This window comes from Megalobrama amblycephala, linkage group LG5, assembly GCF_018812025.1.
Source record: "Megalobrama amblycephala isolate DHTTF-2021 linkage group LG5, ASM1881202v1, whole genome shotgun sequence".
Lineage (NCBI taxonomy): Eukaryota > Metazoa > Chordata > Actinopteri > Cypriniformes > Xenocyprididae > Megalobrama > Megalobrama amblycephala.
In genome coordinates this window covers 21755328-21781502 of record NC_063048.1, presented here as the reverse complement: position 1 = coordinate 21781502, position 26175 = coordinate 21755328, and the positions used below count along the sequence as shown (strand labels likewise).

Sequence of the window (26175 nt, the reverse complement as noted above, 5' to 3'; positions counted from 1 at the left end):
GACATTGCAGAATGAAGCTTTCCACGCCCAGTAATTCTCTGCCTTATTGTCGAACTTCATCAGCCCTGTGGAGACGATCTGGTTTCTAGTGATGAACTTCGCCAGGTCAGCAGTCGGGGAGCTGTATCCATCTTGACATTAGATTTTAAAGCAACAAAATTTGTTTGCAATAAGACAAACCAGATTCAAATTGCCCGGCAAATTTGTAAAGCAAAGAACAATCATTTCTAGCTGATCAACATTATGAAAACTGGTGAAACCTTTAGGAACTTCAAAAGATAAAACAGCGAAACTCCTAATATTACTTCCAATATTTCCAAATTAGTGGGCCAATATCGTGACGATTATTTAAAATCAATCGGGAGAAGCAGATATCATTATCGTGATTAAAATACGATTAATCGTGCAGCCCTAATTTAATTTAATTTGACTTGACATTTGATATTCAACAGTATTCTTGACATTTATTCAACGGTGCTTTTGATCTGCCTGCATTGACACTATTCTTTAAAAGGAAAATTATATACCAATTATCAATGTAAAGCTGCTTTGACACAATCTGCATTGTAAAAAGCGCTATATAAATAAGGGTGACTTGACTTGACTTGACTTGACTTGACTTGACTTGACTTGAGCAGACGTGTGACGAGGCGAGGTAGGGCGTGGAGCAGGACTGGGTAGCCCATGGTCCTTTCCTCTCTGCCATGCTTGGTTGCTGGCTTGGTGTGGGCTGTAATACAGACTAGCAGGTAACATGGATGGCTGCTGTGACTGTAGTGGTACCTGTGACGGCGGTGCCAGCCGTCTTGGGGCTGGTGTCGTTTTCAGGGACTCTGCTGGTGGGTGTGTCGGTAGCTCTGAAAGCGATGTTGCTGGATGCTGTACTGGAGGTCTTATGGCTGGCTGCGTTGGAGGACGTGCAGGTGGAAGAGGGTGGCTGTGCAGGCTGGGCGGAGTTTTATAGCATTCTTGTTTTATATCTCTCTGTGGTGGCACGCTGTTTGCAGTGAAATACCTTCGTTTCAGTTCTGACTCCGGTTCCCCGAGGCTGTTGTCATCATCTAATTCTGCTTGAAGAACTGCTGCTTCAGCTATTGCAGCCTCCATTTCTTTTCTACACCGCAATGCCTCCAATTCAGCTTCTGCTTTGGCAGTTCGTAGTTCTGCTTCAGCTTTCTGAAGTTTCAGTGCCATTTCCTTTTCAGAATAGGCTGCTTTTGTTCTTGCTGCTTGAGCTCTGGCTTTAGCGGTTGCTAGCGCAGTGCTCCTTCGTGAGCTGCATGTTGATCCGTGTTGAGATGGTGCACGAACAGAGCTTGATGCAAATAGCTCTGATCTCACCTCCCAGTCACCAGCTTCTGCATCAGTCACACCAGTGGGAAGTTGCATTTCGGTCGGAGAATCCATGTCTTATGGAGTAGGGGAATCTGGGCAAGTCACATGCAGGCTTGGTGAGAGCAGGTTAATGGCGTCGTCTCGACGGGCAACGATTTTTTTTTGTTTGTTTTTTCTAGCAGTTGAAGTTCTGTCTTCTTCTCGACAGGCGGGGGTTTGCCGTTTTACTGTACTGGCCTCACTAAACGTATGCGTATTTAGCTATCCAGTGCATATAAACAGCCAGGTGAGGTGAACAAAGAAAAGAGATGATGCTTTATCCCGAGGTCCTTTTTCTCCTCTCCTTTATTTTACACACAGCAGTGCAAAAACAAGCTGTAAAACTGTAACAAAAATAAAAGTACCTATTAACTCAAATTGCCTTCAATCATTTCCAAAACCAAATGCAACACATACATCGTTTTCTACTAAGCATGAGCCGCCATCACACGGGAAACAGAGGAATCTACACTTCGTGGCAACACGTTAATTTTCTTCCTACACATCTTAAGAAAACGACTAATATAAAACGCCTTATATTACACACAGTGTTACTCACCGGCATTGCCCCCGAGGGAAACACAACTGAGCGGAGTTTGAAGAGACTTGACAGCAGAATTTACACAACACGGAGTATAACTCGCTCTGGAAAAGTCGTGTACTAACCGAACACTAATCTCGTTCCAAACGAGAATACAAACGAGAATACAACAGGAAATAGAAACTGTATACCAAACCTGCCGTTACCACAAGTGTTCGGTAGATGGCGTTAACGCACTGCAAATAACTAAAGAAACACAAAATGAATGAAAGAATGATCATTAAGACCAACACAATTTTTAACTCCAACCGTTGCAGTCTGTCAGCCGTATAATGCGTGTCAATGGGAACTCCATCTATAAGAGTAAAAAAAAACAAGCACAGACAAATCCAAATGAAACCCTGCGGCTCATGACAACACATTGATGGGCTAAGACACGAAATGATCGGTTTGTGCGAGAAACCGAACAGTATTTATATAATTTTTTACCTCTAAAACACCACTATGTCCAACTGCCCTGCGCATCCGGTTAGTGAGGTCAGAAAACGCATTCTGATGAGGGAAGTGATGTCTGGCGCTTTGCTTCAATGAGTGCGAGACATCACTGCTGTTGTCAGAGCGCGTTCAGACCTCACTAACCGGATGTGCAGGGCAGTTGGATATAGTGGTGTTTTAGAGGTAAAAAATTATATAAATACTGTTCAGTTTCTTGCACAAACCAATCGTTTCGTGTCTTAGCACATCAATGTGTTGTCACAAGTTTAATTTGGTTTAATTTGGATTTGTCTGTTTGTCTTTTTTTTACTCTTATAGATGGAATTCCCACTGACATGCATTATACGGATGACAGACCGCAACGGTTGGAGTTAAAGGTGCCCAAGAATGCTTTTTCATAAGATGTAATATAAGTCTAAGGTGTCCCCTGAATGTGTCTGTGAAGTTTCAGCTCAAAATACCCCATAGATTTTTTAAATTAATTTTTTTAACTGCCTATTTTGGGGCATCATTAACTATGCACTGATTTTTTCTTTAATTTTTCTAATAATTCTTTAAATCTTTAATTTTTTTTTAATTCTCTCGATTATATTACAGCACATTTACAAAGTTCACACAGCTAATATAACCCTCAAATGGATCTTTACAAGATGTTCGTCATGCATGCTGTATGCATGCTTCGAATTATGTGAGTAAAGTATTTATTTTGATGTTTATATTTGATTCTCTTGAGTTTGAGGCTGTGCTCCGTGGCTAATGGCTAATGCTACACTGTTGGAGAGATTTATAAAGAATGAAGTTGTGTTTATGAATTATACAGACTGCAAGTGTTTAAAAATGAAAATAGCGACGACTCTTGTCTCCGTGAATTCAGTAAGAAACGATGGTAACTTTAACCTCATTTAAAAGTACATTAGCAACATGTTAACGAAACATTTAGAAAGACAATTTACAAATATCACTAAAAATATCATGTATCATGTCAGTTATTATTGCTCCATCTGCCATTTTCGCTATTGTTCTTGCTTACCTAGTCTGTTGATTCACCTGTGCAGATCCAGACGTTAACTGGCTGCCCTTGTCTAATGCCTTTCATAATGTTGGGAACATGGGCTGGCATATGCAAATATTGGGGGCGTACACCCCGACTGTTACGTAACAGTCAGTGTTATGTTGAGATCTGCGTGTTTTCCGGAAGTCTTTTAAACAAATGAGATTTACATAAGAAAGAGAAAGCAATGGAGTTTGAAACTCAATGTATGTCTTTTCCATGTACTGAACTCTTGATATTTAACTATGCCGAGGTAAATTTTTTGAATCTAGGGCACCTTTAAAAATCATAATTTATGTTCTACTGAAGAAACAAAGTCACCTACATCTTGGATGTCCTGGGGGTAAGCAGATAAACATCAAATTTTCATTTTTGGGTGAACTATCCCTTTAATAATCCAGGCTAGCTGATTGTTAAACGCCCCTGTAAATGCCTATTTTTCTGCACTCTCATGGCCTACTGTGAAAAAAAATGTAGTTTTGTAATAAGGCAAAATTTAGAACGAAAAAATGTTCTGGTTCTGGTTATACTGACCACAAGAGATGGACAGGGCTGGACTGGGACAAAAAAATGGCCCTGGCATTTTTGCTCAGACCGGCCCACCACAATCGGTTGGACACCACCCACCAGAGTATTACAATTAATTGGTAGAGTTATTAAAAGTACACTTAGTAAGAGTAGGATTTCTAGATGGACAATGTGCTCCATGATATAAAAGCTAGTTAACCCTTAGAACGTGGATGTAGAATGCTGATAATTCTGTAAAGAATTAAAAAAAAAAAAAAAAAAAAATTCCAATGAAACAGACAGCAGAAAAACTATAATTTACAATTACAAATATACTTTGTTTTAAAGAGCACAAACCCCTGTTTAAGTGTCAAATATTTACCTCTCATTGTTTAGATACTCCCCATTAAAAACAATGAAAAATAAAACTACCAAATTACTCACAAAAAACGTCCTAATAAAATGATATTCATGTTATTCACTTGCCATAAACAACCAAGTGTTCATACCAGAGTAATAGGATACAAGAGCTACAAAACATAACTTTTTATAGCTGAAAAGTGAGATCTAGTAGACCATTATCACGACTAACAGCTATAAATAGACACCTATAGTCTCGTTGTGAAATAAACACATCATCAGTAATATTACATTATAATAATAACCTGAATTTTTTTTTTTTTTTTTTTGAAAAATCAAATTGCATCATTTCAGGTTTTTCTATGAGAAAGGCCGTTACTGCATAAGTGAACTCTGATAGCTACAAGGGCACTGCTAACTACAAAAAATAACTTTTGCTGTGCTATTTGACTTTAGCTGACTGAGTGACCAGTGCAGTAGGTGACAGTCTGACTTTATAATAACGACGACGATTATGTTGTCTTATAATATTCATTCATTTAAGCATCATCGTCGTCGTCGTCGCATCATGAGTCCCTCGCTGTTAATCATGTAACTACCCTGCTTACCGCTTCTATTATACTCTCCTGCTTGTCCCTCATTGGCTTCACTGTCAGACACCTGCTGCTCCTCTGCCTTACAGGTGTCTCCTCCATGTTCTTCTATGTTCACCTGTTTTTGCACGTCAGGTACTGTAGGTTTGGAAGCTGAAGCTACAGTAACTGCACTAAACATGCCAGTAATTTTTGCACGTTGAGGCATCAACCTCTAAATTTTTTTATTTTTTTGCCCGCAACTTCTCCGCACCCCCCTTGCACTTGCGCTTTTGTTTCTCCATCCTCCTAATCCACAGATGTTCTGGCGAAACAGAGGGGACGGGCTGGAGTCTGTTAAGAGATGTGATTGGGCCAGCCCAGTGTCAGTATGGAAAATGAACCAATGGGCCGCTGTCCCTGCTTTATGGGCCGGTCGTTGGCAAATTTTATGTTTATTAAAAAAAATCATATCATATAGCGGCCCCGCCCTCAAGTGCGTCGGCCCACCGGGCATTTGCCCGGTATGCCAGATTACCAGTCCAGGCCTGGAGATGGACCACCTATAGACATGAGCCATCTATAGACCGTATGCGCGCCAGAGAAACAAGTGCGCCGCCATCTTTATAATATTGTCTTTGAACTTCCGTTTTTGCGGTAGCGCTGTACATTTCTATGGCATCGCTGTCAAAGAATAATTAGCTGGTGATTTACTTGTTGTGGAGTTATTGAAAGTTATCGTGAGCATTGTAATGTTTAAAGCAGAAGTCTTAACAAATGACAGTACACCGGGAATATTTTAAAACGAGCTGTTCATTCATAAAAACGTAAGATCGCTGTGGAAATACAAACCTGAAGACAAAACGAGAGCAGCGCTGAAAAGGGGCGGGGCTACATAAGGCCTATAGAGTCTAGATCTTTTGTCTGACTTCACAAATCCTAAAGCAACAAAAGCATTCAGTATGAAAGTGGTTGTATTTCTTTAAAGGAGTGTTGGCTTAACATTAACACCATGTTAAAAAAAAATCGTCAAGGGACTGCCAAGGACAGAGACTTTCCAGTCCTGTTGAGTTTCCAGTCTGGCAACATGGAAACACTGAGTGACTTACTGCCATTACTGCAGACAGAGAGAGTGTGTGCAAATACAGGTCAGAGAAGCTGCAGCAGAACCTCATTGAAGCAAATATAGTCAAAAAGTAAATAATGAACACTTTTGTATCCACAAAATTGAATCCACTCAGGCTTTTGTCACTTTGCATTGGCTTATGTTTAAGTTATCTGTCTTTACCAACCAATTGTTATGTAACAGTTACTGCTATTCTGTGGCTCCTTTTTCCACTGGACTACTGCGTCAGAGGAAGTAGTGATTGATTATTTTATTACTCTGAACAAACAAAAAGTTTAATAACTTTGATGAATGGTCCTAGGTTCTCTCTCTCTTGCCCTTTCCATTTATTGTCATCACTCTCTGTATCCTGCTTTCACTTACACAGACAATCACATCTGTATCTCTAGGAAACAATGCTCTCTGAGAAACTGTTAATATTTTATGTCTAAAAAAAGAAGATGGGGTAGACATAATCAGAGTTTAAATGTGTGTAATATCCATCTTCTATAATATCTGTAAAGCTGATTTGAAATGGGCACTTGAATCACTCAAATGAAATCAGGTCAGACACGTCAGACAATAATAAAATGTCACACGCTTCATTATACATGTCAGAAACATCATCTCATGCAAGGCTAGCGTTTTGTCAGATTTGTCACATTTTCAGCATCTTTCAATAATATTGTATATTCACTTTTATTATGTGGATGAATGCAGAGCAGCTGTCAAACTCATTTTAATCCTGGTCCTGAGGCTGACACTTTATCCTCTTTTCCCCCTTCTCTAGTCGTATCTGCTCCTCAGATCTCCAACTACATTTCTAAACACTGGGGTGAGCAGAGAAGCATCACTCTGCCTAAGATCTGTTCAAAGGAAGTGGGAAGGCAGAAGTTGAAACATTGATCATTCAGCAAAAAGGGCTGCAGATATATAGCATATGCATTTATGAGTACCGTGATTACTTCCTTCTTCATATGTTGGACCATTAACACAACTAGAAATTTCTTTCTTTCACCTATAAGAGGACCACTATGTGCAGCACAGAAGATAAGGTGGTGTTTGTTTGTTTCAAAAGAGTACATATGTGTATAATAGAAAATGTGTTGTCCCAACTAGGATAGTAAAATTTTAATCACCTACATTGTGCAGAGAAGCCAATAAAGAAAATGGCTTAATAAATATAATACTGTCTTAATGGAATAAATAAAATTCTACGATGGTTAGACTCCAGGGGTATGCAACAAAAACGATCATATTATAAGATCGACGGGAAGTCAACGGGAAGCCCTGACCATGACAGAAAAACAATTGTGCGTGTTTACAGAGAGGAGAAGGATCAGAGTGTAATATCTCCCTGTGGTGCTCTCTGTTTGTCAAAGATCCAGTTCTCTCAATCACACATAGTCTTCAAGGACTTGAGGGCTTATTATGAAATCAGAATTCATAAGTCATCAAAAAAGGTCAAAATGTTCCATGTCCCTCTGCAGCAGTTACTCCAGATGAGTGATACTCCATCTTTCTTGATCACTCTATAGTAACATAAAACTTCACAATATAAAGCCACTGCTATGCAGTTCTAAGGTGTTCTTTTAGGGGCCATTCACACAGAACTTTAATATAACGATTAACATTATATTTATATAATTATAAAGCATCTGATTAAAACACAAAAATGCATCATGTGTGAACTGACCCCTACATGTTTCTTTGTAGCTAGGGTGTTAAGTCTAAGGGAGAGTTTTAGCCTGTTTTACCATTCACTCATTGCTTAGTGAGTAAAAGCGTAGCTCTCCTCAACATGGCACAATTTTAGGTTTCATTCAGGTTTGTAACTTCGTAACACAAACAGTGAGGGCAAATTACACCATAAACACAGGGTTGGAGTTTATTAAAGTCCCTGTATTTCTAGTATTAGCAAGCGCCAGAGAGCATATAAAAGGCCTATAATAGCCGTTTACACATTTTTTGTATTTCATTAACTGTGCTGCTTTTCTATTGTTTTCTATGTAAAAAAAAAAAAAGGTTCATGCCATGTCCTAATTACCGTAATTATTCTGACTTGTAAAAGCATTCACGTGATTCAACTTTAGACTCGTAATTACAACCTTAGACTCATAATTTTCTGTACCACATGACCAATGCAGATTTATTTTGGAGTTAGTCCGAATCCGAGGACATGAACAGCTCCAGCTACAGCGTCATGTAGAGTATCGTGCACAACGCGGCGCTCTTAAACTTCTTTAAAAGTTTCACATTTAAAAGGGGGGGCTTTATAGAGCGTGCAGGATTTCATTCCTCCAAATCGCAAGTAATATCCTGTATGAATGGCCACTAAGAACGTTCCAATTCTGACTACACTCCTCGACCTGTGAGTATCATACACAGGATGAATAGGTGAACAATTCTATGTATCTGCAATCTAGCTATTGCATACAAGCAGAGGAGAAATGGTTCTAAATTCCAGTGTGTCCAATGAGTGCCAAAGAAATTAGCCATCACATTGTTGGCATGCCAATAAAAATGGAAGGGGGTGGACACTTTTGGAAAACACTTGTGCATTAAAAATAAAAATGTGCATGAAAGTACTTTGTTTTGAAATCTCCATTAAATCCTGTCAGAGCAAAAGAGTCATAAATCAAATACAGACCCGGTTTTTCTTTTACAGTCTACTACTGTTTGACTCTCCATATAGAGACATCTTTCAAAATAAGACAATTTGGAAGCAGGGAGGAAAACAAAAAGAAAAGATGTGGAGACGATGCTGGCTGATTAAGAGAGCGACTTGGCAGAGCTGCATTCACCACAGCCAAGCTGAACAGAAATCAACACATGCTTCAGTATCGACTCTGTTTCTTTTGAGTCTCATTTCTGCTTTCTCATATCCATACATGGCCGCAAATGCTTGCTCTGTGTGTTTGGAGGAGAGGAAAAATGAAAGGTGATGGTGTTATACTCGCTACATACTCGACACCTCATCGTTCTTCATCTTCTATTGTTTTCAGTTGCACAAAAGCAATATCCTATTGCACACACAATAGTTTCACGCATTCCTGAAGCAATGTGAAACATGATTGTAAAACACAGTGTTACACAAAGTTGAAATACAACAGCATTCCACACAAACGTGCACGTCTAATTAGACCATGATCTGGTCTCTGAGATACAACCATTCAAAACCTCTCACTAACACTGATTCTAATCCTACAGCATCTCTTCATCCCTTGAGAGAAAGTCTCTATAGCAACTCCTCATCCATCCTCTCACTCCATGTCTTCAGGGACAAGATGACAAGAAAGGGCGTGGCACTGCAATTTTTTCCATTTACAAAACACACACACTTCAATTTATTGCTTCAAAACGTCCCTTCACAAGCATATTCAACCCTACAAACTGATATTTCTAAAACCATTGAGAAATATGGTAATTCAAATGTCTCTATTCTCATTATTCATGTAGAACTTTAACATTAAAATGCAGCAAAATTAAATTGTACACTGTAAGCTGGAATAGGCTAACTCAAAAAAATTGAGGTAATCACTTACATCAAATGTTCTAAATTTTAAGTTAGCAGAACTATCAAGTTTTTAGTTTGTAGTACATGTTAATTGCTCGTAACTTAGAAGTACTGACTTAGCCAACTCATACATTTTGCAATTAACATAAAAGATTTAGTTAATTAACTTTTTTATTTTGAGTTCTTGCAAATCAAATGAGTTATTTACCACTGTAAATCCAAAATTGTCGGAACTCAAAAAGTTGATTTTTTTAAGTTAAGAAACTCAAAGTTTAAGTAAGATTTTTTTGTACTCGTACATTTTATTGTTCTTAACTTGAAATATTTGAGTACACTAATTTATACATTTAACTTATAATTATTAGGTTATCTCAACATAAATTTTGCTAGCTATAACAAACTAATTCAGAAAATGCCAACTTGCTAATTTGCTAACATGTTAAAGGTGCCCTCGAATGAAAAATTGAATTAATCTTGGCATTGTTAAATAACAAGAGTTCAGTACATGGAAATGACATACAGTGAGTCTCAAACTCCATTGTTTCCTCCTTTTTATATAAATCTCATTTGTTTAAAAGACCTCCGGAAAACAGGCGAATCTCAACATAACACCGACTGTTACGTAACAGTCGGGGTGTACGCCCCAATATTTGCATATGCCAGCCCACGTTTCCAACATTATAAAAGGCATTAGACAAGGGCAGCCAGTATTAACGTCTGGATCTGTGCACAACCAAATCATCAGACTAGGTAAGCAAGCAAGAACAATAGTGAAAAATGGCAGATGGAGCAATAATAACTGACATGATCCATGATAACATGATATTTTTAGTGATATTTGTAAACTGTCTTTCTAAATGTTTCGTTAGCATGTTGCTAATGTACTGTTAAATGTGGTTAAAGTTACCATCGGTTATTACTGTATTCACGGAGACAAGAGCCGTCGCTATTTTCATTTTTAAACACTTGCAGTCTGTATAATGCATAAACACAACTTCATTCTTTATAAATCTCTCCAACAGTGTAGCATTAGCCGTTAGCCACGGAGCACTATCAAACTCATTCAAAATCAGAAGTAAACAATATAACAGTATACAATACTCACATAGTCCGACGCATGCATGCCGCATGCATGATGAACACTTTGATCCATTTTGAGAGTTATATTATATTAGCTGTGTAAACTTTGTTAAGGCACTGTTCAAGGCAAGCGCAAGCTCTGTGGGCGTGGACCACGGGATTTAAAGGGGCCGCAGCATAAAATCGGCGCGTTTATAATGATGCCCCAAAATAGGCAGTTAAAAAAATTAATAAAAAAAAATCTATGGGGTATTTTGATCTGAAACTTCACAGACACATTCAGGGGACACCTTAGACTTATATTACATCTTTTAAAAACATAATCTAGGGCACCTTTAACAATAGCATGGTTTAACTGAATGAGGACAGAAACCATAGACAGAAACTTAAAACATGTAACTTGCTCTCATGCACCACTTGTCACCATGGTAACGCTCAAAAAACCCACATTAACAAAAACTCTTCTAAATTAGCATAACAAAACATTAATCACTACTAAATCTCCCACTTAACATTGATCTTGCACAAATTACATTATATAACACTTAATTTTAGCATTTATAGGCAAAGCATGCTGGAAAATAAAAAAATCCCAGCACAGTTTCAGTTAAACTTAAGTTCATCTACATTAAAAGAAATTAGTTCATAAAACTCAAAACAATGAAACAGTTCCGTTTACTTGAAATATGTCAGTGTTGTGAACTCAAAAGAAAAAGAAAGTTCTAAATACTCATAAAAGTTAATTTAACTGAACTCATTTAAGTTTGTCCTACTCAAATTAATTAATTATTTTGAGTGTTAGGGTTTACAGTGTATTTGTCACATTGTCAGTCTATTTAACACAACATACTTTCATCTAAATTGATATATTAATAATATAAAAATAATATATTATTAAAATACAGTAAACTGTTCAAAAGTTTAGGGTTAGTGAGATTTTTAAAAGAAATTAATACAGTTAAGCAAGGACGCAGCATTCAAATCAAAAGTGACAGTAAAGACTTTTACATTGAAAGATTTCTAATTCAAATTCAATTAATCAAAGAATCATAAAAAATAAAAAAAAAATTAAAAAAAATCACATTTTCCACAATAACATCAACAAAAATATATTAAGCAGCGCAAGAGTTTTCAACATTAATAACAATGTTTCTTGACCAAATCAACATCATTTCTGAAGGATCATGTGACACTGAAGACTGGAGTAAACATTTTAAAACATATTTAAATAAATAAATAAATAAATAAATAAAAACAGTTATTTTAAACTACAATAATATTCCACAATATATTCCACAATACTGTATTTTACAGTAAATAAATGCAGCCTTGATGAGCATAAGAGACATTCATACCCACCATAAACTTTTGAACAGTAGCGCATATTCTATCAACACATCAATTTGTGTGAAAAACTGAATTAAAAAAAATATATACATGAATTTGTCTCTCTTTTCCTTTAATAACTGAAGCTGAGATGGACTCCAGACGTTTTAAAATATAAATTCTAACATAAAACCTTGATGTTAGAAAAAGCATCCAAGTCCATGTTATTTCTTGATTACCCAGTTATATTTACATCAAAGCTGTTTTTTTTTTTGTTTTTTGTTTTTTTTAAGACACCTTTTCCAAGTGATCAACAAGAAAGTGCATGTAACTGCATTTTATATCTCAGCAGGTATAGTAAACGAAACAAATCAAGTACTGAGACAAAAACAAGAAGTGTGAATAAGATTTAGTGCTTTTTGCACTGAGGACATGTTAAGTGTAGTTAGGTATGAAAATTCGGTATGAAAACCTTTTACAGAGCCGCAGATGATTTGTGAGCACTGCTATAATTAAAAGTGTTGGAGGAAAAATTATGCTGCATGTTGGAACAAGATAGTTTCACAGAACCGATCATGATAAAGTACCTTAGTAAATGAAAGAGAGGGTGACATTCAGCTTTTAAAAATTGCTGATAATATATGTGCCGCACAGAATGGAGTGACAAAAATTATCCACTGCAGGAGAGCTCTGGCACATTGTTGCTACAATACACAAAGCACCAAAACGCCCTCTGCTGGTTGGAAAACAAATGCTGCCACACACAAACACACCCATCATCCTCACAAAAGTAGGGCAGAAGGGGAAAATAAATGAATATATATTATATGAATTATATTATATGAATACAAGTCTTTTTTAAATAAGATTAAATTTAATAGCAGAAAAAAAAAAACTCTGCAATGGAATGGACAGGAATGACAGAGGTACAAAACATCAGTTTATTACATTTATTATAAGAGTTCAATCAAAAAAGGCAGACATAGACGTGACAAAAAGAACATAAATGTGCATATTCAATTACAAAAGACTGCCAGACAGATAATTGATCAGAATTATTGACAGGCACATTTTGGTAGCAATGTTTGCTTGGTTGACAATGTGTTTTTGGTAAGAGGCATTGTGATATACAAACAAATAATAATAATAATAGAAAGCAATCAGCATAAAAATGTGGCAAAAAAGTAGTTTGACCATTCAAAAAAGAAAAAGAAAAAAAAAAAGAAAAAGTGAAATACCTGAAAGCCATTATAGTTTCAGAAATTCCATATAGACGTGACTGAATAGTGAACAATTCCGAAATACAAACAGAATTGTTTAAAAGACAGAAATGTTTCATTTTTTAAATTTTTTTTATCATGATCATACTCCTGAGCCTGTATATACTGTACATAGCTACATAAATATACACATACACAACTAAAGCCACATTTAACCCAACACATCATATTACATTAACATTCAAATATCTTATGATTTACATAAAGACCCATTTCTCATAAATGCATTACCAACAGAAACCAAAAGATCTTCTGGTACACAAACAGCATAATGCAAGAACAGGAGTTCATTCTCACAACAACCTGTAGAGTTTGAACTCACAACAGTACGGTAAATACCAGTGTATAAAACATGTACTGTACAATCTACCATTGTGACCAATAAAAATAGCAAATACAACTTTTTTACTGTTCATAATCATATGTAAACACTTTGTTTCTCTCACCAAACACAACATCAGGCTGTTAAACGGTGTGCTTGCCTTGTTATCGCCAGAGAGGCGACATTAAACACACATCCTTCTGGCGCTCATTCCTCATAGCTGGGTGGACAACTTAATATTAAACATAACAAATATGACACATGCTTGATTTAACTCCTCAGCAAACAACCAATAAGGCAGACTGAAGACAAACAGATATTTATCGACCGGACACAGTCAGTACACCCTTAAGTCTGTGATGATTACGAGGCCTACGCCTCTTTTTTAAAAAGAGGCTGTTGATGATGAATAGCCCTAACCAAAACAAAATAGAAAAATATATGAACTGCTAGTTAACTGGCAGGCCATATGAATGATTTAAATAGATCAAAAATGATAAAGGCAAGTTACAGAAAAAAGTCCAGTGTTTATTACCAAAAAAACAAAACAAAAACCTAAGCAGACCAGCAGGGGTCACTGTAACATAGTTGGGAGCCTGTCAAATTCAGTAATTAAGTCATCCAGCTGAGACCCGTTTCCTGGCCTCTTTATAAGAGGGAAAAATACAACAGCGGCAACAGGCTTAATCTGGGCCTGGAAAACTGGCTGTAAAGTTTCATTCATTTAGCCAAGAAGGTAAATTATGTGATGCCTTGATTTCAAATTCACTCTGTACTTTCATATTCTTGTTTTTTTTTTTTTACACCACAACATCATGGTTGTAAATCAGTTTTTTGATCAAAACTCTGAGAACATCCTGAGAACAGTTAGAATCAGATCAGAGAGGCAAACAGGATTTCAGTCTGCTTTTTCAGCAGAGTGAATGATTTCGTACGCCTAATTTGTTTATACAAAAATAAGATTGTGACTTGCAATTGATTGTCTGCTTCTGCATAAGAAACCTATCTATCTAGAATCTCTAGAAGGAAGAGAGACAGCAGTGCATGAAGTCAAAAACACACATGTTGAGGTTTGAGTAGGCAACCTACATTCATTTGGGATCATAAACTGCTGTACCCACAACTAGGGCTCTAAACAAGCAAACTCTTCATGAACCTAAACACGCATACACACGTTTCAATTTTCAGGCTGTTTGTGTGCAAAACAGGAAGGCGATATTTTCGTTTACTTTACAGACAACTAAAGCAGAAAGTATGGACAGTGAGATTATGATGGCTGCATAGATGCTTTAAAAAAAAAAAAAAAAAAAAAAAAAAAGTGTTTGTTGAAATGTATGATCGTTTGAATATGTCCGTTCACTTTAGCATAATACAACATTTCTCCCATAGAAAAAAAAAAAAAAAAACGACAGTAAAAACAGCATCTTAAAATGACAGATATTTTTGCTCAGGTGAGCGGTGTATTGTGTCCATGTCCAGACCAGCTGAACTACATTTCCCACAATCCTCAGCACCTGTGACCTCACAACTAGAGGAGTTTATAAATACTTGTGACATTATCAGAATTTGACACAGTCAAGCCATTGCAATACTATGAAGGTAGCAATTCGGAGCCACTTCTGAAACGGATAGCTTTGAAATCTAAAGAGCTCATCATTACTCCTGACATTTGACATGAAATTAAGTACATAAAGACACTAATAATAAATCACAATAGAACAATGGTAAAACATTAAAGTGATAATTCACCAAATTCCAATTCTGTCATCTATACTCACCCTCATGTCGTTCAAAACTGTATGACTTTATTTATACTGCAGAACGCAAAAAGATATTCTGAATTTCACTGAAATATAATCATAGTATTTTTTTGGTCCATACAAAGAAAGAAAGTCAATCTTACAGGTTTAGAACGTCATGAAAGTGAGTAAATGAGGACAGAATTGTAATTTTTTGGGGAAACCGTCCCTTTAAAGCAGCCAAAATGTAGAGCAGTTGTTCAATGACAGTTCAAGGCTGGGTCATTCAGCCACGCCCAGATTTTGATCATATGTTGAGGACTTCTGGGATGGACCAACATCAGGCTTTTATAGGCACAGGCATTATTGCGATATTTCTCCTCAATATCAAAAGTCCTGAAGCCTTTGTGCTTCTCAGGTGTGAGACCCAGTTTCCTAAGGCACATACCTGTGTAGACATCATCAATGGGGTAGAGGGGCACCGACCTCGAGACGTTATGAAGTTTCTGGGCCAGCTGTCCCGAGAACAAATAACCGCCCCCGCCTGCATACGCAGGGTAAGTTCCAACAAACACGCTCTCCGGGATAAAATACTTGACCTTTTTGTCCCTGTGTGGACCAGCATTGTTAATCACATCCCCTACGAACAGTTCCTTGGCTTTGGCCTGAGAAAGACTGTTTAGGAAGTCTATAATGCGGATGGTGTTAACAAAAACATCATCATCCCCCTTGAAGACGTAACTGGCTCCAGGACAGCGGGTGCTCAGCCATTCCAGGAAAAGAACCTCCTTGATGGTGAGGTTAAAGAAGGTATCCCTAAAGTCCCATTGAAGAATATCTCTATGCACTGAGCTCTCATGGTGGAGCATCATTGAGAGATCAGGGAAGTAGTCTTCCATGGCTGCGTTTCCAAGAAGAAAAACCGTAACGACTGTTCTGTTTGCAAGGCGACCAGCTTTGCCCCATGACTCGCGGATAGCTTGACGTCGATCAAAGTGTGGAACTAAAGATTTAATAGCTAGGAGGAGGAACGGTTGGTCTTCGCATATGTTCGGCTGGTCCATGACGATGGGATAGGATCTACATCGCATATAAAGCAGGAAGTCTTTGAAGCGATCCGGTAAGGAGTTGAAATCCTTGATTTGGGTGGTCACCCTGAAGTCTGGGTCACAGGAGTCCAGACTGACCGTGTCATTGAGCCAGTCTGGAAGTTTATCAGCTGTGAAGTTGAGAATTTCTAGGTTGGGGTTGTTGACGTAATTCAGTTGTTGTTGTTGGCGATTCCAATAGGCATTACTGGGAAGATCTTTTGCCCAAAAACGCTTTGAGGGAACCAAAAGCTTATTTTTGTTGCTGTCACCCTTCCCAACGTTGCGGGAGACCTCCACCACTATGAAGATAAACACCATTGTCATCATCAACATGACCTTCACCTTCCTCCGAGGTCCCTGCATGTTGTCAAACCTCACCACCTGAACAGCAGAGACAAAAAAAAAAAATAATAATAAAAAAAAAAAATTAGACAAAACATAGATCAGGACATGTTAAGAACTACTCTCAGGGCTACAGAATAAGATTACTAGCTCAATAAAGATGGTTTATTTCCCATTTGATGCTGCCATTGTAGTGATTCTGTATTTGTGCCATATATTCAACTGTTCAAAAGTCTGGGGTCAGTACGATTTTTTTTTTTTTTTTAATGAATGCTTTTATTCAACAAGGATATATTATTCAACAATTCTGATAATACTTGATCAAAAGTGACAGTAAAGACATGTTACAAAAGATTTCCATTTCAAACAAATGCTTTTCTTTTGAATTTTGTATTCATCAAATAATGCATCATGGTTTTCACAAAGATATCAAGCAGCACAACGGTTTTTAACATAAATAATAATAATAAAAAATGTTTTCTTGAGCAAATCAGGATATTAGAATGTTTTCTGAAGGATCATGTGACACTGAAGACAGGAGTAATGATGCTGAAAACTCAGCTTTGCCATCACATGAATGCATTTTAAAATATATTCAAATAGAAAACAGTTCTTTTAAATTGTAATAATATTTCACATTATTTAAGGTTTATTGATCAAATAAAAAGTTGTGTCGAGCATAACGGACTTCATTTAAATAACAGAATTATCAAGACGACTGGACCTTACTTTGGTTTAAAAAAAAAAAAAAAAGAAAAAAAAAAAAGATAAATAGTATTTTATTTTCTCTGAAGGCACCTCATGAGATGGTATCTGGGTAAACCATAAAAACACTTGCAGTTTTTGGTTTCAATTATTTTTTACTTTCCTTGTTTCTACAGTTTCCATTTCCTAGAATAGGTTCTCTTTCACCAGATCGGTTTAGCTGACAATTTCAACTGTTTTTTACTTAACCACATGCTGCAGAAACGTGTGATGCAAATGACCACAAAGCTAATTCTGTTAAATGACAAAACATGCAAGTCAGGAAGACACACTATCAGTACTCGGTAGACGCAAAGGCATCAGTTAATTGAAAGACTCTGCCCCATGTTTGGCTGTTAGACCATCAAGCTAAAATTGAACTACAGTCAGGTCCATAAATATTGGGACGTCGACACAATTCTAATCTTTTTGGCTCTATACACCAGCACAATGGATTTGAAATAAACAAACGATGTGCTTTAACTGCAGACTTTCAGCTTTAATTTGAGGGTATTTACATCCAAATCAGGTGAACGGTGTAGGAATTACAACAGTTTGTATATGTGCCTCCCACTTTTTAAGGGACCAAAAGTAATGGGACAGATTAACAATCATAAATCAAACTTTCACTTTTTAATACTTGGTTGCAAATCCTTTGCAGTCAATTACAGCCTGAAGTCTGGAACACATAGACATCACCAGACGCTGGGTTTCATCCCTGGTGATGCTCTGCCAGGCCTCTACTGCAACTGTCTTCAGTTCCTGCTTGTTCTTGGGGCATTTTCCCTTCAGTTCTGTCTTCAGCAAGTGAAATGCATGCTCAATCGGATTCAGGTCAGGTGACTGACTTGGCCATTGCATAACATGACACTTCTTTCCCTTAAAAAACTCTTTGGTTGCTTTCACAGTATGCTTCGGGTCATTGTCCATCTGCACTGTGAAGCGCCGTCCAATGAGTTCTGAAGCATTTGGCTGAATATGAGCAGATAATATTGCCCGAAACACTTCAGAATTCATCCTGCTGCTTTTGTCAGCAGTCACATCATCAATAAATACAAGAGAACCAGTTCCATTGCCCACGCCATGACACTACCACCACCATGCTTCACTGATGAGGTGGTATGCTTTGGATCATGAGCAGTTCCTTTCCTTCTCCATACTCTTCTCTTCCCATCACTCTGGTACAAGTTGATCTTGGTCTCATCTGTCCATAGGATGTTGTTCCAGAACTGTGAAGGCTTTTTTAGATGTTGATTGGCAACCTCTAATCTGACCTTCCTGTTTTTGAGGCTCACCAATGGTTTACATCTTGTGGTGAACCCTCTGTATTCACTTTGGTGAAGTCTTCTCTTGATTGTTGACTTTGACAGACATACACCTACCTCCTGGAGAGTGTTCTTGATCTGGCCAACTGTTGTGAAGGGTGTTTTCTTCACCAGGGAAAGAATTCTTCGGTCATCCACCACAGTTGTTTTCCGTGGTCTTCCGGGTCTTTTGGTGTTGCTGAGCTCAACGGTGCGTTCTTTCTTTTTAAGGATGTTCCAAACAGTTGATTTGGCCACACCTAAAGTTTTTGCTATCTCTCTGATGGGTTTGTTTTGTTTTTTCAGCCTAATGATGGCTTGCTTCACTGATAGTGACAGCTCTTTGGATCTCATATTGAGAGTTGACAGCAACAGTTTCCAAATGCAAATAGCACACTTGAAATGAACTCTGAACCTTTTATCTGCTCCTTGTAAATGGGATAATGAGGGAATAACACACACCTGGCCATGGAACAGCTGAGCAGCCAATTGTCCCATTACTTTTGGTCCCTTAAAAAGTGGGAGGCACATATACAAACTGTTGTAATTCCTACACCATTCACCTGATTTGGATGTAAATACCCAATTCAATACTCAAATTAAAGCTGAAAATCCGCAGTTAAAGCACGTCTTGTTCGTTTCATTTCAAGTCCGTTGTGCTGGTGTATAGAGCCAAAAAGATTAGAATTGTGTCGATGTCCCAATATTTATGGACCTGACTGTAAGTGAACCTCTTTAGGTTTAACTCTATATGAGAGTTAACTCGCTAGATTATAAAGGACACTTTATTAGGATGCCTTGGAGTAACTTTGTCTTTAGACATTTAAAACTCTTACGGGGTCAATATCAGTACTTCTTCCTCCACTTATTGTGTACATGCCCCTTTCCCATCCACCTGTTCTCGTTTTGTTGCTTTTGTCTCCCAGCAACCCCTCTGCTCTGTTGCACATGGTTTCTCTCATTTATTCAACTCCACATTCTTCAGTTTAGCTTACATTCTCATGCTCTGTCTCTCTTTGTGCTCTACCTCCACTTTCCTTTCATTCTTTGTATACCCCACACCATAACACTGGGACACCAGTATAAGGCCCAGTATCGCCTATGGAAAAGAGCTGTATCCAAGAGCTAGGTTTAGTTTTACACATATGGGATAAAGGACTAAATTTAGAGTGGCCTCATGGGCCAGCTGGCCTCTGGGATCAGTGGTGATTTAAAGACTGTGTGCCAATTTCCTTGGTTTCATACATTCCTGAATAAAAATATAAACTAAATAAAATACTTGTTTCTTATTTTAAGTCAAATATTATTAAATATTGTATATAATAAAAGTTCAATGTCAATTTAAAATACTTAACATTTTAATGACCGTAAATGACTTCTATTATATAAATATCAGCATTTTATATTCGCTATCATCAGTCAACATGCTTTCAAAGTATCAGCCAATAAGACAAAAATTGTTGTTTCATAAATTAAATGATGTGTGTACATGTTTACCTGTGCAAAGGTGAGACTGTGGAGGATCCAGGTGTACGCTACTCAGCTGCTAGCAATTGTTTTTAGCCCATCCTGACAAACTAGCAGAGTGAGTCACAGAAACAAGGATGACGTGGCAAAGAAATCCATATCTGGGAAGAAAGAAAAACATATGTTTTGCTGCTGCTGCTGTAATAATGGTTATATGGTAGATTTGGGTTAACATCAGATCCTGAAACAGCAAGAGTAAATAGAGTCTGTTCACACATGAGGATTAGTCCAGGTGGTCTGACCTGGCCAAGAGTATTAAAAATATTAGTTCCATCTTTGATTGACTGAAGAATCTAGTGTGTCTTGTCACAAAGGTTTTCATAAAGGTACAGCAAGCTACAAGCTAAACACAAATTATGAAATTATTAAAGCCTTCCAAGAACAATGTTTTCACACTCTCTTCTGCTGTGAATATACAGAAGTGGTCAAAAGAAATGTCTGGAGGGGATATTTGTTTATAATGACCCTAAAAGTTTGATTAAACCATCAAAATATGTGGAAAATATTTTACATATATTTTTTTTAAATATTCTAAAATGTGGGGGAAGAACAAAACACTAAACTTGGTTAAAGGTGACCTATTATACCCCATTTTACAAGATGTAAAAAAAGTCTCTAATGTCCCCAGAGTGTGTATGTGAAGTTTTAGCTCAAAATATCCCACAGATAATTTTTTATAGCATGTTAAAATTGCCACTTTTTGGGGTTGAGCAAAAATGCGCCGTTTCAGTGTGTGCCCTTTAAATGCAAATGAGCTGCTGCTGCTCTCGGCCTAGAAGGCCAGAGATTAAAGAGCTTATTCTTAGGTGTCAGAAGTCTGGAAACGGCTTGTTCTGAGACACTGCTTATGATTTATGGGGATTAAAAAAAAAAAAAAAAAAAAGAGTGGTTGGATTTTTATCATTATAGGGTGGTTGTGTACACACACTGCCAACACACATTTATAGCCAAACACCATGCAAAAATGAATTTTGCATAATAGGTCCCCTTTAAGGTATTTCTGCAAAAATTATTTGGCAAAAAAAAAATTACAAACTACAGCAATACAGTACAGTCCAGTCCAAAAGTTTGGAACCACTAAGATTTTTAATGTTAAGAAGTTTCATCTGCTCACCAAGGCTACATTTATTTAATTAAAAATACAGTAAAAAAAACAGTAATATTGTGAAATATTATTACAATTTAAAATAACTGTGTACTATTTAAATATATTTGACAAAGTAATTTATTCCTGTGATGCAAAGCTGAATTTTCAGCATCGTTACTCCAGTCTTCAGTGTCACATGATCCTTCAGAAATCATTCTAATATGCTGATTTGCTGCTCAAACATTTATGATTATTTTCAATGTTGAAAACAGTTGTGTACTTTTTTTTTTTCAGGATTCCTTGATGAATAGAAAGTTCAAAAGAACAGCATTTATCTGAAATACAAAGCTTCGGTAGCATTATACACTACCGTTCAAAAGTTTGGGGTCAGTAAGAATTTTTATTTTTATTTTTTTGAAAAGAAATTAAAGAAATTAATACTTTTATTCAGCAAGGATGCATTAAATCAATCAAAAGTGGCAGTAAAGACATTTATAATGTTACAAAATATTAGATTTCAGATAAACACTGTTCTTTTGAACTTTCTATTCATCAAATAATCCTGAGAAAAAAATACTGTACACAAATATTTTGTACAATTGTACACATTAAATGTTTCTTGAGCAGCAGATCAGCATATTAGAATGATTTCTGAAGGATCATGTGACACTGAAGACTGGAGTAACGATGCTGAAAATTCAGCTTTGCATCACAGGAATAAATTACTTTGTCAAATATATTCAAATAGAAAACAGTTATTTTAAATTGTAATAATATTTCACAATATTACTGTTTTTACTGTATTTTTAATTAAATAAATGTAGCCTTGGTGAGCAGACGAAACTTCTTTTAAAAACATTAAAAATCTTAGTGGTTCCAAACTTTTGGACTGTACTGTGTAATATATATATATAAAAAATAATAATTACATACAGTGGGTACAGAAAGTATTCAGACCCCCTTAAATTTTTCACTCTTTGTTGTATTGCAGCCATTTGCTAAAATCATTTAAGTTCATTTTTTTTCCTCATTAATGTACACTCAGCACCCCATATTGACAGAATTGTTGACATTTTTGCAGATTTATTAAAAAGAAAAACTGAAATATCACATGGTCCCAAGTATTCAGACCCTTTGCTGTGACACTCATATATTTAACTCAGGTGCTGTCCATTTCTTCTGATCATCCTTGAGATGGTTCTACACCTTCATTTGAATACACATTTGAGCTGTGGGGGTTTTCCAGCTGCAGGGACGACTGGTTGCAATCGAGGGAAAGATGAATGCGGAAAACCTTCGAAAACCTTCTCCAGAGTGCTCAGGACCCCCAGACTATTATTTATATATATATATATATATATATATATATATATATAAAATATTGTGTTGGTCCCACTTTTGGACCACAGCCAGACATGTTTGTTAAGCACATCCCACAGATGCTTGATTGGATTGAGATCTGGGGAATTTGGAGGCCAAATCAACACCTCAAACTTCTTGTTGTGCTCCTCAAACCATTCCTGAACTATTTTTTCTTTGTGGCAGGGAGCATTATCCTGCTGAAAGAGGCCACATCCACCAGGGAAAACCTTTTCCATGAAAGGGTGTACATGATCTGCAACAATGCTTAGGTAGGTGGTACGTGTCAAAGTAACAGCCACATAGATGGCAGGACCCAAGGTTTCCCAGCAGAACATTGCCCAAAGCATCACACTTGCCATTTTCCCATAGTGCACCTGGTGCCATGTGTTCCCCAGGTAAGCGATGTACAAGCACCCAGCCATCCATGTGATGTAAAAGAAAATGTGATTCATCAGACCAGGCCACCTTCTTCCATTGCTCCGTGGTCCAGTTCTGTTGCTCACGTGCCCTCTGTTGGCGCTTTCGGAGGTGGACAGGGGTCGGCATGGGCACCCTGACAGGTCTGGGGCTATGCAGCCCCACACACAACAAACTGTGATGCACTGTGTATTCTGACAGCTTTCTATCAGAGCCAGCATTAATTCTTGAGCAATTTGAGCTACAGTAGCTCATCTGTTGGATCGGACCACACAGACCAGCCTTCGCTCCCCAAGTTCATCAATGAGCCTTGGCCGTCCAGGACCCTGTCGCCAGTTCACCACCGTTCCTCGGACCACTTTTGATAGATACTGACCACTGCAGACCAGGAACACCCCACAAGAGCTGCAGTTTTGGAGATGATCTGACCCAGTCGTCTAGCCATCACAATTTGGCCTGTCAAATTCGCTCAATTCCTTACGCTTGCCCATATATATATTATACCCGTGTGTGTGTGTGTGTGTTTGGGTGTGGGGATGTGGGTGTGGGAACACACGCAATCCAGGCATTCAGCACATTTGCTCCTACTTAGTTCACTAACGGTCAGAGAGAAGCTGTAAGCTGTAAGTCCACAGGAGGTAAGGTCTCTTATTAATAATTAACACTACATTCGCTGTGTAAACAATGAACTGAATCTCTCTGTGCTTCACATCACCAGACTAAACACTCAGACAGATCCTTTCACAAACCCTTTACAAACTGTTTAACTCCAGCTTTATTGAAAAGTGAACAGACAATGCATCTAGTTGTGAAAGAAATTTCCGATTCATAAAACCAACCACATACAAGACCAGGGCACCTGCAACTGTGCACAATATCCACAGCAGAAACCATAGCAGCTAATCAATGGCAATGACAAATAGGACTATAAAACACACGGTGGTAGATATTTTGCGATACTGCGGTATATATGGATTTGGCGTTAGAGTATTTATCTATTTTTGCACAGGTGTCAGCAGGCAGGACAGATTTACATTTTTTACATGTGAGAAAATGTGAAGAATGTGAATGTAATGAAAAATAACAGCGGGACATGTCCCGAACAAGTCAAAACAAGTACAAACCTGTCATTATGTTGTTAGACACAATGCAAAGCAGATTTGAGTTTATTACAGTTGCCAAGCAACATCACAACAATTTAATAGAGAATCCACCTGACGTGCGGCTACAGGTGTGAATTTATCGTTATATTAGTTTTTAACAGTAGTAAAATGTTATATTAGTTTTCCTGTCTTTACCTAATTTTTTAATCTTTAATCACGATATGAAGCCACATTACTGTACTGATGCTTTTGCAAGTTACAAATAAAAAGAAAAAAAATCTTATTTTAAGCATCTAATTCACTTATATTTTTTTCCCATTGAAAAACCCCAGCAAATGTAACCCTACTTTGATATATGGATCAACAAGTAGTCACCTAACACAACACCAAAGGTGTGTACCCTACAAAAGAAAACAAAATCTCCTTACAATCAAAAACCCAACAATATGCAAACTTATGACAAAGGCTGAATAGGAAAATAGGCAAATTTGTTTTGTAAATGTCTCAATGGTATCCTGTTCTCAGTCAAGTGGGCATTTTTTTTAAATTTATTTCTTTATCCATTTTTAAAATATGGTTCTCGAACCATGTTTACCCTCAATGCAAGTGAACCAGTGTCTAAATGTAGCCTGAGTCATATTTTAAACCTTGCATAGTTTGATTGATGGCTGTTGAAGATGAAGGTATGTCACGCAACCTGTCCATGTTGGCTTCTGACTAGATCAAACCTGCGACCAACCAGTTGAGAACCGCTGTTCTAGATGACAAATGTCACAGCAGGACCAGGATGTGACGTATGCGTGTATGAATGAGAAAGAGCCAACTATATTTAGCTCCAGTTCAGGTTAAAAGCACTGTCTATTATTAATCTACTCACTGATGATAATCTCAGTGTGTGGTTTTCAGCCCACTGCCATTTTAGGAGATTAATGTCACATGAATAAAAATGTTTGGGGCTAAACAAAAAGAAACCGGTCACTGCGATGAACTATCTTCGCTCAGGTGTACGGTGAGTTGGTGACCATGAATTTAGACATTTTTGTGGATTAAATCAATATTAAAGAAAGTCTCTCAAACAAAGGTTGCAGACTTATCTGTGTATAGAGATCAAACACCCTCAGTACATGATCACAAACACTCAAAAAGATGGGCAAAAAAAATGATGACATGGAAAACCAGGCTCCAAAATTTACTCAAAACAGAGAATGTCCCAAACTTAAGACCTTCACTACCATTCAGAGGTTTGAGGTTGATAATATTTATTTTTAATGTTTTTTTTTTTTTTTTGCTCACCAAGGCTACATTTTTTTGATTATACATACAGTAAAAACAGCAATATTTTGAACAATTTCAAATAACTGTTTTGTAATATATTTTAAAATATAATTATTCCTGTGATGGTAAAGCTGAATTTTTTATTCAAAGAATCCTGGGGAAAAAAGTAATTTTGAAATAACAGCATTTGTTTGTCTTTACAGTCTCTTTTGATCAATTCAATGCTTCCTTTCTAAATAAAAGAACTTATTTTAAATATTATATATAAAAAACTGGACCCCAAACTTTTGAATAATAGTGTATATACGAAGGAAGAAATAATAATGACTTAAGCTGATCTTTTGCGTATGTAGCTTGGTAACAAAAACATCATCTCCCCTTTAACAGTCTAATGCATCTGAAATCTCTTCAGAGCAGATTTCCTGGAAGAGGATGAATTCTCTATCACTGAAGCTAATTGTCTGAAATCGGGTGGAGTATTTCCCATGCGGTGGCTAAATGGAACAAGTAACCAAACAAAAGTACATGAAAGAGTACATGAAGTGCGAGGGATCTTAAAAACACATCCTAGGAACACCACTGCATGCCAGGAAGTTCCCGCCCTCACCCCCACCCCGCCCCCGCCAACGGTCCTTATGAAACTGACAGCATGCT

The 26175-nt window shown here is 37.2% G+C and overlaps 1 protein-coding gene across 5 annotated transcripts in view; it reads right to left on the bottom strand.

The window, feature by feature from the left end:
* Positions 1 to 12855: 12855 nt before the first annotated feature.
* Positions 12856 to 26175, bottom strand: part of b3gnt2b (UDP-GlcNAc:betaGal beta-1,3-N-acetylglucosaminyltransferase 2b) — a 35488-nt gene continuing 22168 nt past the window's right edge. For all 5 annotated transcript variants that reach the window (XM_048191235.1, XM_048191233.1, XM_048191232.1 and 2 more), the window contains exons 2-3: positions 20248 to 20378; positions 12856 to 16741 (exon numbers count right to left, since the gene is read on the bottom strand). In XM_048191235.1, the coding sequence (XP_048047192.1) occupies positions 15530 to 16723 (1194 nt within the window). In that variant the 5' untranslated portion in view covers positions 16724 to 16741; positions 20248 to 20378 and the 3' untranslated portion in view covers positions 12856 to 15529. The remainder of the gene's footprint in view (positions 16742 to 20247; positions 20379 to 26175) is intronic.